Source organism: Seriola dumerili, unplaced genomic scaffold, assembly GCF_002260705.1.
Source record: "Seriola dumerili isolate Sdu_G_001 unplaced genomic scaffold, Sdu_1.0 BDQW01000091.1, whole genome shotgun sequence".
NCBI classification, from domain to species: Eukaryota; Metazoa; Chordata; class Actinopteri; order Carangiformes; family Carangidae; genus Seriola; species Seriola dumerili.
Window position 1 is genome coordinate 4,082,386 of NW_019174346.1, and position 16,316 is coordinate 4,098,701.

Consider the following 16,316-nt stretch of genomic DNA (forward strand, 5'->3'; position numbering starts at 1 on the left):
TGTTATGTGAGTAAATGAATGGAATAAGTGCTTGTTCTCATTATTTTCAAAAGCTCTGCTCAGGCCATCTTTGCAGACGAGGTTTGTGGCTGCTTAGAAAGAACGATCCTCAATAAGCATGTTTGTTTGTGTGCGTAAGAGAGAGAGAGGCGAGGAAGGAGGGAGGGAAAGTAAAGAGCACATCTGTGTGCTTTAACATGGGGGCAGGGAGGATGGCTACTTTATTTGAACACGGCACGCTCGTTGACCTCTTCAGAGCTATTCCTACTCTGCAGAGGCCAAGAATGGGATATTACCACTTAGCCTCTGTAAACACAAGTTACTCTGTTGAACTATGAACCTTGGAGTCGTGCTCTTAACTGCTGGATGCCTCAGCTTTGTCTGCCAGTGAAGGAGAAACCTTTTTCTGCCTGGGTGGTCAATTTTATTGATTTACAGAAAGCTCTTCACATATGTCATATGTGTGGATGTCCTGATCGCACAGTAGCAGCGTTTTTGTCTTGTTTCTAGTCCTGTGTCTGAGGTCATAGGACATTCACAGCCACATCTACACACACACACACACACACACACACACACACACACACACACACACACACACACACACACACACATATCAGAGCACACATTTCTCCACATATATTCTCACCTTGAATATTTCACGCTCTTCTATTTGAGCATCATGAATGATAACAGAGTCAACTTTTTTTGTCCAACACACAGTTTTTCTGTCTTATCTGACCACAGGCCCTCATTAAATTCAGGCCACGTTCTCTTTCTGGCTAAATCTGAGATTTATTATTCACTTTCTCTGGCAGGATTTAGTCATACAACAGTGAGACAGGGCAAATGCTCCTATAGCAGACCGACAGGGACCACAGAGCATGTCAAATCAAATGTCAAAAGAGCAGTTGGCCGTCTCCAAACTATTTTACACTTTCATTTCCCCAATATTTTTGAGTGCTGCTGGGATAGAATATACATGACAGAATGTCTCTGCGGGATTAGATAAGAGGAAGCTTGCGATAAGTGAGAGAAAACCATCACCAGATATGATAACAATCTGGTATCCACATTAGTTACTCTGCTATGACAACTGTGCTCATTGGCTGCGCTATTAGATGTTTTTGTCTGTTAAACAATCTTATACAGATGGTATCGTGCCACAATTGTTTTTCATATCAAGGAGAGTGATGATAAAGCGTGGGAAGCGCTCAACGTGAGATTATCATTCATTCCTATGGGGAGAGTTAAGGTTGAGAAAGCTGCTCAGTCCTCTAGGATCAGACTGAAGACACACAGCTGATTGAGCAGGCCCTCAGAGACTGCACAATACAAGCACAAAACTCTTGTTATACATTGTATTGGTATTAAGTTTAAAGCACTCGCATAATTAACATATCTGTGCCAGATTATTATTTAGACGTAGAGTATTTCCAGTGTTGCTCCATGTGAGGGGCAGATGTTTCTTTGGCTTGGGAGCAGAAGAAAGCTAAACTTTTTGTTCAAACCAAACAGGAGCAACACTGGGACATTTGAGAGGCATAGTGTTTTCTCCTAGTGTAATGGTGTATTTCTGGTTAGCTGTTGTATGTCACTGTATGTTGGCAATGGAAGAAATAGTTGAATAGAACGTTGCATCATGTTCCAATAAGATGGAACAAACCAATTTCCTCTAATGTTGCTGTTTGGTACAGCGTTGTCACTCTTCAGGCCACCACACCTTCATGACTCCATTTGCACTTCAGGAGCAGCCAGCTGTTTTCTGGCCTCAGGACCTGCTGTCATCACTTCCTTTATCGCTTGGTTTTCCCAGCCCTTGCTTTGAATTTTTCAAACAGGAAATCCTACTTATGCTTAACCTGAGCAAGGGAGAAAAGAACTGTCACCAATTGTTGTTTGGCTTTGATTTATGAGCATACAGTTAGATAGTTAGAGTGTATTTACAACTACAGTGATGAATTCATAAAAGTAAGAGTTTAGAATAGCAGAGACACGTTGTAAAGCCGGGATTACATGGTAAAAGTAGAGGTATTACTAAAAAAACTGCTAAATAAAAGTTCCACTTTGAGGAAAGTAATTACTCATTAGTGAACCACAGAAGAAATTATGGGCTTGCTGGCCAGTTGCCATTAATTTCTAAAAAGAAACTACCATGACTAAAGACAGCTTACATTGTATTATAATTACTAGGCATTGCACAGTAATGGAAAAAGGACCTGCTAAAAACTCATTATTAATATTCCATAAACCTACAGAGCTCGCACTTGGAAATAGAGGAAGTAATATTCTGGCTGGGAGTGCGCCTTGGGGTAAAAATAAAATTCCTGGGTTACCTGAAGAATTGATTGCACAAAACAGAATATTTGAGAAGAGAGAGAGAGAGAAAAAGAGAGAGATGGTAGAATTTGTAAAACTATTTTGTATGACAGAGGCTGATGCATTGTATAATATTTTTTTTATTCAAATTATAAAGATCTGACTCATTGTTGAAATGATCTATAAATGTCAGCTCCAATAGAAATGACTGTAATCTCAACAGTATTTGCATGCACAGCCTACAGAGGAAAAACTCCCACTGAAATCAGTTAGTCTTAAGCTTAATGCACACTACAGTACGTACGAACCAAAACAATGGAGGAGAAAAAAAATGTATTTTGTTTGCAGCTGTAATTGAAGCTCTTTTGGTTTGGCCAAATACCAGCTTGGATACCTGTCGTATAAATTCATGGGTGCAGCTCTCAGTTGTGCAATGTTTTGCTATATTTTGGAAAAAATTATATCTATACTGTGGTAATTTCAAAAGCAAAAATCATGTAATTTAATTTTATACAACTGTGTGGTTTGAGTCAGGAATTACTTCGCGGGAAAACAGGGTGCAGCCAAAACCTGCAAAAAACTAAAAATGCATTATTCGATTACAGTCCTGTATCGATGGAGGACAAATGCACTTCAAAGATGAAGCTCTCAAAACTAGTACTAATGTTGAAGACGTCTTCTACAGAACATAATTTATATCCTCAAAAGTACAGGCACATCCAGCAATTACACTGGTCCATGCGCTGCCATTAGTGCTGCACAAATAGCCTACTAACTTCTTTCCTAAATTTGAGAGCCAATATTTACATTTACATCATAATTCAATATTTTTGCACTGGTGTATTATTTCCCACCTTAACTCTGTCAGGGCAACAAGGCAGTGTGATGATCAGAGACTGTGATTGATCAGCGCTGATTCAGTCCATTATAACTACAACCATCCAACCTACTGACATATTCCTGATCAACATGCTGATTGTACAGTTGGGCATGGGTGAAAAATTATGTAAAGAAAAACTAACATAATATATTGTGTAAAATTATCAAGGTTAAGGTGCTGGTATTTGACTAATTGGATTCATTTCTGTTGTTCATTACAGTTCCAGTAAAAATAGATTGTAAGTTGTAACCTGGAAAAAAAAAAAGAAATATTACTGTGATGATCCTGAACTGTGTTTATTTCTCATCTCCTGTAAATAAAGGTGGATAAATACGTTTTAACCGATACTGTGTCAGAGTCAGTAAAACACAGTTTGAACTTTGTTTAGACAAGATTAAATTTGGTTTGGCGTATAGGTCACTTGACATTATAACTTTGTTCTCTCTGACTTTGCAGTGGTACAATTAATTTACCTCTGTCTCATATGGTATTTACCTTTGACTGTATTTTGAGCTCCTAAACATGAATCACTCTCATTGCCAGGCTTTGGTGCACACTGGTACATCTTCTGCTACCCTAGCTGTGTCAACAAAATCATTTTTTTTTTTATTCATCTCTTAGTGTTCTCACTATATCCTCTTGATATAACTGCTTTATATAGTTTCCTCAGCAATATGAGTTTGTTTTATTCCTACAGTTCTGCACATGCTAAACATTTGATTTTACCGCTTCGTTTATCTCACTTAAGCCACACTCTTTTAAATTGAGATGAACTAAGTGAAGTGAATATATTTGATTGAAATAAAACAAAACAAAGGGAGCATCGGTGCATCTCGGTTGCAATTTCAAATGCAACATCACATGCGCTAGGTGGTGCACTGTGTAAGTGAGCAAGTTTATAGGGTTTGATCATTAGTAACAAAATCTGTTGCTCAGTAGCGCCACTTGCGCTTGGCCTAGCGGCAATACCTATCAGTCTTGTGTTATTACAGCCCTCATGACCACGACACTGCCAAGTTAGCCACACTAAAAGGGGGAAGTTGCTGCCAGGACTTTCAAAATAAAATATTTACCAATATAACATGTTGCAGCATCTTTTTGTGCCACGTGGTACTTAAAGAAAAGCAAATATATTATTCAGTAATTGAATATGAATGGCAACTTTAGTTCTTCCGAAGGCTGTATTTATAGTAATATCCATGATATTGAATAAAAAATAATCGTGTACGTTTACTTTGCCGGAAAAGTTACCTGCTGTCTGATGTGTGTATGTCTGCCTTCGGCTAGCTTGACAAAGCTTTGACCACGAATGAGCCAATAGGCTGTGGAAGGCAGAGTTGTCCCTGTGGCCGCCATTAAAGAAAGGAATCCATGAATTCAAATGGAAACCAACAGGAACCGAGGCTGAAAAAATGATCGAAATAATCGTTAAAATATAGGCCGATGGCATATTTCGAGAGGTTTTTACAGGATGTATTTCGTTTTTAGACTGAATTTTGCGATGGAGGAGTAAGACAGGACGTTTTTATTTTTTTAAGCAGAGACCGTTTTAGGGCTAAGGGGGAGGGGGAGAGTTGCTTCTTTGCTCTCCTTTTCTTTTTGTTTTATGAACATTTGTCGCTTCCTTAAATTTGTTTTTACTGTGTGCTTTTGAGATGTCGACTTAAAGACCACACAGTCTCTTTTATCCGCTTTTAGCTCCAGCGGGGGAACTGCAATCGGAAGGTTGTTGAATTAACTATCCTCCAGCCAAATGTTACAAAAAATATTTCTCGTTGATTAAGCCTGCACATCATAGAAAATACAAATCCGCAAATTGTTCTTTATTTCCCGGGAAGTGAAATGATGGAGCGTTGGATCTCACAGTGAAGAAGGATGAGTTCTTGTTTTGTACCAAACGGGGCCAGCTTGGAGGATTGCCATTCCAATCTATTCTGTCTGGTAAGAGATTTAAAACTAAAGGAAAGCAGCCATTTTTAACTAGCTGAACAGGGGCTAAGCTAACGTTAGCCACAGAGGCATCAGTTGATAGTAGCTTAGCTAGGCTTACGGCCCTGTCGAGCTGACATCTTTTCAGGACAAGGTATCCCACTCCGCTAATGTTATCATGTCCCCTTCTTTCAACACTTTGTCACTTAGTTGTAACAGCCTGTCTATTGTTACACCTCATTTCTACTAAATTTTCATTTTTCTTTTCGCAAACCAAAACACTCGAGGTTAACGCCACTCGCTTGTTAAGCTTCACTTACTACATATCACAGGACAGACATAGCAACATATCGCCTGTTAGCACGGAAATAAATGTTGTGCATTTTACTGCCAGAAGCTCGACTGTGTTTCCCAGTGAGTTACTTGTTGTAGCACTTTTTCCCCTACGCCTCAACACCTTGTTTATTAGAAACTTGCTATCTTGTTCTCATTACATTTCCACTATGTTTTATCAAGTGGTGCCCGGCAAACCAAACACTTCATGCACTTCAGTTTGCAGCTTTAAGTTAAATCACTGAGACTGGGAAAACATGGTGCATTTGCTGCTGAGTATAGTTTTTTGTGCATAACACTGACAACTCGTGGATGAACGAATGTCAATGCCGAACTTGCACAGCTTGTTGATAAAAGCACCCCCTCCCCTCATGTCTTGCCTAGAAAGCTCTTTTTAGCAACAAACATTAACAAGATTGTTTGGGTTAACAATATTTATTTGCAAGCGTTAATATGTCATCATCTTGTTTGTCAGTGGCTCAATCTCCTTGGACTTCATTTGCTAGTATTCACACCAACTAGGGCACAGGCCCCAGGCTGATTTATATAATCTCTGGCATGCATTCCTGGGCATTGCAAACATCTAGGTAGCTGCATATCTCAGCTGTACTTTCTGTTACTACAAGCTACAGTATAAATTGGGACGAAGTGTGTAATGTGTTAACCTGTTTGTCGGTCATGAAATTCTTTTTCATCATATCATTTTGTTAGTTGTGGATAGTTGACTTTACCCTAAATAGTTGTGGTTGTGCTGCTACTGGCTTGATGTTCACATGTATTATTTAAATCCCCTCTGAGATAAATAGTACAGTGAGCATATAGTCCACAGGCGTTGCCACTACAGCCAGCGTAAAGGCATTGTTTGAGTGTACAGTCCCTCCTCTGGCAGGATAATCAGGAACATGGTCTGAGTGTGTTTGTTGTTGCAGTTAATTGGCTTGTCAGCAGGCTTAACTACAGTTTCACTTATAGGTTAGCCCAGGACTGTAATGCTACCTTTGTGTGCTCACTTTAACATCTTGCATCCACAGTTGGAAGTTGTTGATATGATTTGTCAAATGCTGAGAGGTAACACTTAAAAAAAGTTGTTTTTTTTTAATACATTAAATGACACAGATTCAATTTGTGGTGCAGTGGCAGAAGTATACGACCACAAAGTGCGTAGACTGTAGATTAATTTGTTAATGCATCTATGTGAAAACGTTAAATGAGGAGTGAGAGTAAAAATGCATTAATAGTGATATTGACATAGAATCTAGTATAATAACGATACAGTGAAATAGTACACTTCTTTGCATCACAAACTGACACTGCTTCCAAGCTGTCCGCCCCCCTGAAGCTAACATTTCATTGCAGAAAATCCTCACTCTCTCAATACTACTCTTTGGGTCGATTGTGTGTGCTGAACTTGTAATTACAATGTTTACGACAGCACTTGAAGGCAGTGTTGGCTACAGTGGACAGGCGAGGTAGTGGCTGGTAGTTGTGGTGCTGTGCCTGTCTGGCTGACATTTTCCTGCACAGTGAGACTAAGCATAACACCACTGCTGTTATGACTCACTCACTGAACAGACTCCACTTTGTGGTTTTATGGTGAAAGAATGCGAACACATTGTGGCAACCCCCCCCCCCCTTTCGTTTTTCAGTGGATAATCTTCTCTGGAGTAAGATACTACTTGTTGCATACTTTTTTTTAAAATATATTTTAAAGTGGACTTGTTGGATTTAACTTGGAGAGTAATGTTATTTTATCTGTTCCCCTGTCTGGCGATAGCATTGAATGAGGCTTACAATAAATGAACAAGAACTATGTATAAACTAGCTCAAATGAAACTCATTGAATTTGCATTCTCCTCAACCAAAAATGCAAAGGCACACTTGTTAGTTTCATGTTTGCCATGACAGGGTAAACTGAAGGAGAGAGGTGACAGACAGGAAAAGACAGCGACTCGGTGGAGGAGAAGCATCTGCAACATCTGATTTGAACAGCTTCACCTGTTGCTTTCCTCATATCTTGAAAGGCAGGAAGGCAGCTGTTTGAACACAGTGTTCCCTGCTGAGACCCAGAGCCCTAAGTGGCCAGAGGGAAGGTGAGCAGCTGGCAAAATCAGGGGTCGTAACCCCTCAAGTACGCATCACCTCAGGAAAACTTATTGCCCATATCCAGTGTCTTTGGCCTTAGATTCCCTCCAACAGCAGCAGTGTGATTTTTGGCTTTGGCATATGAAAGCTAAAACTTTTAATGACCCGCATTGCTCGTCCTGCCAGGACATTTTATAAGCAGTTGCTCACATACCTGAGCATTTTCTAAGACACAGAAAGAGGGAATAACTGTGCAGATTCATAGCAGTGCACAAAGTGTGTTGGGCACATTCATTCACACAGCCTGCATGTGGAACACGAGTTGGAAGGAAATACATAGATATCCTTGGCACCCTCTGTTTTTGCACACAGGCTGCCTCTAATTTATTTTGAAAGGACAGACAGAACAACTGCAGAAGGCACATTTATCCTTGATAGAGCAGTCTGTCTCTTTTTTATTGTTGATGAGGAGAGGAGTGAAGTACTGATGTGTCTAGTCTTTGACAGAGAGGCTATTCAGTTCTGCCTCTTCAAATTCAGAGTATTTAAGGACAGAAGTAAATATCCTTTTCTGTAGCAGGGATAAGATACAGCCCGCAGTTTGCTTAATACACAATCACACACATTCTGTGTCAAATCTGATTAAGACAATCATGACAACAAAAACAAAACGGATAAAAACTATAAGCAGGGTGATGTATGTAAGTAGTAACTTTTGAATGCTATTGTAAATGCAATTTAACACCATCTTTATTCCTAAATAATAGACCCTATTGCACATCAATGCAAATATAGAAATTGCTTGTTTAAGAAGTAAAAACCTTTAAAATCATGTGTAAAACTTATACAGCATTCAACTACATAGTGAATATAGTGTTCTATTATGATGAAGTTGTACAAGATGCATTGTGTTGTTAGTCATCTGTAAGGCAGCTATTTCTTAAAATACAGTCTTTTCTTATGTTTCAAAGCCAGACTGTTGCCACTCAGCAGTGCTACACAAACCTTCATCATATCATCACTTTGCAAATATAAAGATAAACTTTAAGTATTTCAATAGGGACACTCGGTTTTATTATATTGTTTGCAGAATCATGGATTGCATAAACAGTTTCTATTTCATTTTAATCAGTCTTTATTAGTTACATCTATTATGAATCAGAAGTGCAAATACTTGGCTCATTTCCTGTGTAAACAAAACAGATTCTGGTTGAAGTTTCGCTGGAAGAGACTCGTTTCTTTGAAACTGACTACAGATGTTTCGTCTGATTCTCGCAAAGAAGCTCAGCAGGTTTAAACAAACTCACTCAGCTGTAGAGCTGTGTCAGGACCTCACTTATCACTTTTCTCACCAGTGTTGTGGTTATTGTCTATGTATGTATGGGGTAAGACCAACCCACCCAAAAGTCAGTATAGTGACATAAAAACCTTTTATGAAGTTTCACTTTGGTTCCATGTTAAGTCCAACTTGTCACCACATCCACGCAGTATTGAGCTCAGCAGCTCACTGGAAGTGTTTTTGTTGAAGTGCTGTTTAACTTCCAATCAATGCAGAAGAGAAAAGACGGCTCTAAATGTCAGCGATCGCCTTTTAACTCCATGCTGCAGATGGTCAACATTATGCACTGCATAAATTGTCATTACACTTAAACTTTTGCAGCACTCTTCTCTTCAGTGTAGTCCAGCCACATCTGGAGACAACTTTATATCCATATGTCTGTTACTGCAGCTCTTCCTCCTTGTGTAGTATACATGTCTCTATATACGATATACAAATGACTTTGTTCATCTTGATTTTGTTGGAGGGCAAATGCTGCTTGCTCCATTGCTAATGAGTCCATGTATTCTCTGAGCCAGTTATCCATACGGTAACAGTCCTTTTTTCTGTGTTTTCCAACTCATTAAGATCCTATCCTATTCACTGCCAAAAATTCAGGTGTAATGAGGCACTGTATTTGCTTTTGTTACACCCACAAGTTCTCTTCCAAGTGAACATGTAACCGGGCAATAAGGAATCTGTACATTTACCCTTAATGACAGGCAATTAATAATATCAAACCAAAACCTCATTACATCAGGACAAAGCCATAACATGTGCATGAGTGTACCAACTTCCAGCTAGCGATGCACCTGTCTGATACTGTCTGATTCATTTTCTTTATTCAACGTGGTGCCAAATGAGCTCTGTGTAAAATTATAGATTGGATTATTTTAGACCTCACACCATTTGAGACTTGTGTTGTAGTTTTCAAACTACCCATTGAGTTGTGGTTAGGTGTTCACCCATGTCATGTTCCCAACACATTTGAAGCGAGTCAGTGGCAGCAGAAGAAGTGTGTTTCAGCATCTTGTTCAGAGACAAAGTTCATGATCAGTATTGTTCATATGCTCTTTTAATCCTTTTGGCAGCATATGATTTAAGAGTAGATTGTAAATATTGTAAGTGTTGTGCATCTATCAAAGCAGATTGTTTTTCAGTTCATCAAATGGTTGATAAGTTTAGATAAGTATTGTGAGTCCTGCATCTGCTCTTATCATTAATTGCAGTGTAATATTGATAAATTGAAGTGGCTGTTGATAAAGTTTGGTATTGAGGATGAAAGCTGGTCAGATATAGATTTAGAGTAATAAACATAAAACATGCAGACAGTCATTTATTACTAGGGATAATTGCTTATTGACAGTAACACAAAGCCTTTGGTTATACTTCCCCCTTTATACCACAGTTGCTATAGTGAAGAGTTTTTGGTAAGGTATATATTGTAAATGAGAGATTCATAATATATTCAGCTGCCTACTTGGCAGAGAAACTGCACCAAAGATGAAAATATTCTGGTAGTAACAGAACCAGTCACAAAAGGGTTATGAATAGCTCTGTAATGTAAGGTGAAGACTCAGGCCTTCTGCTCTTGTAGGCTGTTGTATTTCATTCACACATTAACAGCGCTGCAGCAGCATTAATCAGTATTTTAGCTGCGAGTGCTACTACAGAAGCCAAACTTCAGAAATGAACCAGGTCAAAGTTTCAGTGCCCCACAGGATGGAGTCAGTCGGCTCACTTTTCCCTGCGTGTGCAGTTGTACTGCAGTCACTATAGATAATAACAAGAAGCATGCAAGTGTTTTCTCTGCGTGCCATTTTAGAAGTCATCTGATTTCAGGCTGACTCTTAATTAAACAATTTAACCCTTTCATGACCACACATGACTCAGTGTTGCCTTTTTAATACATAAAATACATTATTTGTCAGGTGAGAGTCTGTAACCAGCAAATGTTTTTATTATTTTTTCTACTACTAAAAATTATTTACACTTAAGAACACTTCAGACTTAATCCAGGTTGTCAGCAGTTTATATTTTATTTGATCCACAAATCAATTAATGGTGTAATTGGTCAGATTGTAACTGCTTAATTAGGTAGGATGGAGAGCTGTATGTATTTACTTATATTCTTTTGTTCTTCTGTGTAACTTTTACACAGATTAACATACAGTAGGAAATGTTTAGGAATAAAGGCCTTGAAACCCTCTGTGTGTGTGTGTGTGTGTGTGTGTGTGTGTGTGTGTGTGTGTGTGTGGTGTGTGTGGTGTATGTTGTGTGTGTGTTGAGTGTGTGTGTGTGGTGTTGTGTGGGTGTGTGTTGTGGTTATAAGTATAGCGTACTTATTAGATGTGTTACAATACATCTAAAGTCCTAAAACCATGAAAAGGTTTTTAGTAAGACTTAATGCTGATGCAAAACAAGATAATGCACTCTACTACAGCAATAATACAATGTAAAGGAATTATGTTGTAACTGTATTCACTTTTATTCACTGCTGTGTTGGATGTGGCCTGTAAGAGCAATGATTATGTATCTGTATTGTATTAAGTTGTCCTTGGTTACAGTTAGGTTTACTTTTGAGACTTGGGGTTAACCTAAAATATGAATTCATAAGGGCTATTTCAGACAATGCCATCACATTTGGATAATGAAAAAACAGTTACTGTAACCGCTAGTTAGCAGTAGTTACCGAAACAATCATTTGAATACAAGTTATGTAATTCAAAACAACGGATCAGTGCCCTGTGACCAGCGTGATGCCTGGCTGTCTGAGTGCAGCACATAATCGTGTCTAAAAGTGTGAAACCAATATCTATGAAGGGAAGAGGCCTATAATAAAATCTGTAGGGTACTCATGAACAAAACCTTTCATACAGTGAAACACATAATGCCACTGGGGACCGGCCATGGTCAGTAAGATGATGGTGGTGTTCCTGTGCTAATTGCTTATCTGTGCTGCTTATGATCTGGTTTCACAGTTAACCGTTGTCCCCACCCTCCCTTTGCATTGCGTGCACAGATGTTTCCGAGCAAGACGCAGGTGTAATGTAGTGCTTCTCACACTCCAGCAGGAAGGAGAAGCCTGACTGCTGCAGCTCTGCCGTTACACACAGACCAAACTCTGCTGCTTGCACCTTAATACTTGTCCTTCGCATGTGTAGCAGCTTTTGAAATCCTTACAAGGCAGGTTGTTCATCAGAGATTGTGATGTTTTGAACCAGACAACTTTTGTGTTAAGTTATGTTGACACTATAATGCAACCTTGGGCCTTTATATGCTTTCCAGACCCAGTTTTCTCTCCGAGTCCAATTTAAACACATGCTTTCTGCTTATTGATGAAGCCCATAGTGGTTACTTAATTGTGGAATAACAGTTCAGCCTGTATACCGCTGCAGTGTTACCTGAGATATAAATGTAGTCAAAACAATTTCTAATCAAGTTTTAAAAAAAAAAAATCATTTGTCGACCCGTATGAAGTCACTGCTTCTTACGGCTTGCTAACTTGTTGTTGTGATCCAGCTCTGCTCCAGCTGACGCCACACAATGCTCTGTTTTGACAGTCCCCAGCCTACCCCAACCCTCACCACACACCATCACAAATAACTCCACAAATCTCCCAGCTTATCCCTAGCCAGGCGAAAGACCACCGCTTCGCCACAACCACGGGTAATCACTTGTTCAGGCTCAGCGCATCTGCACTTGAGTTAAGATATCCCCTGAATTGTAATGGATTAATTGGTTGAATATACAGAGGGACAGCTTGCCAACTCAGCCTGAATGAAATAGGACTAAACGGCATGAAAATGAGCAGTCCATGTTCGCACAGATTACTTGAAATGTCTACAAGGATAGATAAAGGACCGAGATTGCCAGCTGAAATGGGAATGTCTGCCTTAAGGCATTGTGTGTGTGTGTTTTGTGGTAGTTAGTGTTTGTGTGCATGCATGTGTTTAGGTAGACATGGGTCAGTTGGTGCTTAGCTGATAAGCAGCAGTGGTAGCTACCGGTGGAGTGTAATGCTCCTGCTTTAACACTTAATAACCCCGCCAGTGATTTACTGCCTGTGAGGCTTTTTCCTGTGTGTTTTGTTCTCTCTATAAAAGCCAGACAGTGTTTATAGAAAGGCAAAGCACACACACACACCCCCAGCACTCACCAATAATGAGGATTAAGGTGGTGAGACCACATTTACTAGCATTACTTTTTTTCCTATTTGTGTTTCCAACATGTTGTTCATGGTGATATTGAAAGTACCAGAAGCATAAGTATGCAGTTCTTTGCAGAAACAAACAGTTGTCCCAATTTTTTAGGGGCTGCTCAGCACAGGTTTACTCTGAGATGCTAAGTGGATCTTGAAGCAGCAACTCTGCACACTGTAACACTCCCCTCCCCCCCTTGTCTTGCAGGCTGACTTGACAGGGATCAAATGGAAGAAGTTTGTGTGGCAGGGTCCCACCTCTGCACCCATCCTCTTCCCGGTGACGGAGGAGGATCCCATCCTATGCAGCTTCAGCCGCTGCCTGAAGGCCGACGTGCTAAGTGTATGGCGGCGAAGTCAGCGGCAGGGCCGGAGGGAGCTTTGGCTCTTCTGGTGGGGGGACGACCCTAACTTCGCAGATCTCATCCACCACGAGCTTGCAGGTGGGGCACCCTTGGCATACACATAAGGGCATGTAATTTGGAAAAGAAATGCATGTTTTATTAAGCTGTGCGGGTACATCCTCTTTATGCTGCTCCCTCAGTACATGAAGGTCAGAGGTCAGGGTAAGCTACAGAACAACATCCAGGGTGCTTGTAGAGATTCAGTGATTGAGTTCAGGAGAACAGGATCTCTGACGCAAAGCTGGTTCTGCTCCTCGAAGAACAGTTAATTTACCCCCCTGCAGCAAGATAGTTAGGCAGATAGTCAGCCAAGTAAGTTTTTCCAGTTGGTTGGGAAAATTAAGAGACAGAGAGGAAGACAGAGAGAGAAAGGTTCGCTATTCTATTTTTCTGAGTCACTACTCAGAGAATATGTTCTCGACTCCACCAATGCACCTTTTGTTGGATCCACTCAAGGTTATATAGCTAAAAGAATGATGGCGATAAAAGATAACGTGAAGTGTAGAGAGCTCACAGCTTTTGTAACAGAGGCACTTGAACATAGATCTCTTTGTCAAGATATGTTATTGGCTGTACAGTGAATAAAGATACAGATTCCACTGCTTGATTGTCAGGTAGGCACAGGGAGTGAGGACCTCAGGGAAGTCTTAAAATCTGTGTAATCTGATACCTCCCTAATGCTGCCCCCTCACCCTCCTCTGACTGATCAGCTAGCCAGCAAGGCTGGTAGTGCCAACACCTGCAGGGAAACTCCCTCTCCCTGGACACACTGGGCATCACACTGTCTTATTATTGGATGTGTGTCTGAGAGAGGATTATTATATCCAAGTGTCCGCTGCCCTACAGCAGATGAATCAGCACCTTGCATTTTATTTTGGCAGAAAGTAGAACAAGCGGGCTGAAGTCACATGTCACCATTCTGCAGAGGATGAACAGGAAAGGAGGTATAAGAAACTGAGTTCAGTCCTATCATAACTTCAGCAAGAAACACAGCGTGCAGGAGCAGCCATGCAGAAACGAAGCAAATGCATCCACCCCCCACTTTCTTCTTTTCCTTCTTCAGTAACAGTGACATTAGTGGTGGAAGATGGGAAAAGGCCATCTTTATTCATGCTCTCTGCCATGTAGATTGAACTTTGGAATCTGAGCCAAGCACAGCCCGTCTGTGACCCTCCTTCATTATGGGACATTGTGCCTGAAGGGGACTCAAAATGGGAGCTGAAGGCTACGATGGGCAGCTCATTCAGGCCTAACGGGTCCCCGTAATAACCTGAAGCGTCTGGCTCGGGCCCTCTAATGGAGTGTGCTACATTTCAAGTAGGAGGGGGTGGTATGGAGAATCTATATTTGGGAATTGTTGTAGTCACTGCTGTGTTTCTACACAGGCTTTTGGGAGATTAAACATGTGTTTAAGGAGATAAAAATTAGATAATTGAATATTGACCAGTAAATCTGCACCATATTTCCTTCCAGGTGTACCAACACAAAATGATGAATCGTGTTTTTGCAGGACTCTGGGCAGGTTTTGTTTTAGATGTTGTGTTACCTGAATTTTTAATAAAACACCATGGTGCAGTGCATCTCTTCCTCCCTGTCCCTGCGGACAGTCACAGAGACTTGCATCCTGAGCACCTGATGAGATATTTCACATTCCCCACCACCCATGTTCCTCAAGTGTTTTACACCCTGACTCAGCTGTGTCTCAATGTGAATGGTTCCAAGATGGGTGGTGTTATAATCTGTGTTTCCTGTTTTGGAAGCCCGTTTTGCACTGTACTCTTGAGTGGAAGATGCCTTCTCCTCTCTGAGCCTTTCCCCCTTCTGTAGCTGCTGCGGGGCTCTGCCAGCGAAATGAAGCAGGGCAGCCTCTCTAGATGGATGTAAAGTCAGCCGGAGGGCTGCTTTCTCTCCTCCTCCCTCCCCTAACCTCTGATCTGCAGCTGCTGATCACTCTGTTCAGGATGGTGTGTCCTGAGACCTGATAATACAGCTGAGACAGGGATGGAAGAATGTCAGGATCTCTGTCCAGATGGCTTTACCTGTATCTCTCAACCTGTGTGTCTGGCCTCTTCTCAAGATATTTAGTGCAGTGGACTTCTGAGTCCTCCTTGGAAGACCCCAGATTCCAGCTGGTTTTCACTCTGACTGTTTAACCGGGAACAAGTGGGAAAGTGAACGGCAAGTGTCAGGTGAATGTTGATAGAGTAGACAATGAAAAGTTTTCTGGGTCCTGAGCACCAGGGTTGAAGAGCACTGCTCTGGCACAGTGGTTGTGTGTGTGTGTGTGTGTGTGTGTGTGTGTGTGTGTGTGTGTGTGTGTGTGTGTGTGTGTGTGTGTATCCATCCCAAGGATGATGACTGACAGCCGGCTGTGTTTCTGGACTCTCCTGGGCGCTCTGCCTGTGGAGGTGCGAATCGACAAATAACAGGTAGCATTGGCAGGGCAGACTGTGGCAGGATCAGCCCAACCCGTGCACTGAACTGGAATGTCACAACTGTTGTCGCCTTTTAACCACCACTCTCTTTTTTGCCACCAGTTCGATGTAATTTTTTTTGCCTTTGGTCCTCGGCTGTCTTGGGAATTGTAGAAAGCGTTCTTTTCTTTCTGTGTTTTCAGCTTCTTTTTAGTCTTTAGTGCAATGTTGGCGGTAAACATGAAAATCCGGTCTTTTGCTTTCATTTCGGCAGCTGAAATAGCACTTGCTCGTTCCCCCCCACCACCCTCTTCCATCCTCATTAGATTAGCGGCCTGTGAAAGTCTTTTAATTTTGAGCAAGTGCCATTTCTGTATACCAGTGTGCCAGTAATCCCTTCTCTCCAGGGAGATGAGGGGAGAAGGAGTGAGCAAGA

The 16,316-nt window shown here is 41.0% G+C and overlaps 1 protein-coding gene across 1 annotated transcript in view; it reads left to right on the forward strand.

Moving 5' to 3' along the window:
* The first annotated feature begins 4,817 nt into the window (after positions 1-4,817).
* Positions 4,818-16,316, forward strand: part of med13 (mediator complex subunit 13) — a 72,838-nt gene continuing 61,339 nt past the window's right edge. The window contains exons 1-2 of the mRNA XM_022745894.1: positions 4,818-5,140; positions 13,271-13,505. Of these exons, the coding sequence (XP_022601615.1) occupies positions 5,075-5,140; positions 13,271-13,505 (301 nt within the window). The 5' untranslated portion in view covers positions 4,818-5,074. The remainder of the gene's footprint in view (positions 5,141-13,270; positions 13,506-16,316) is intronic.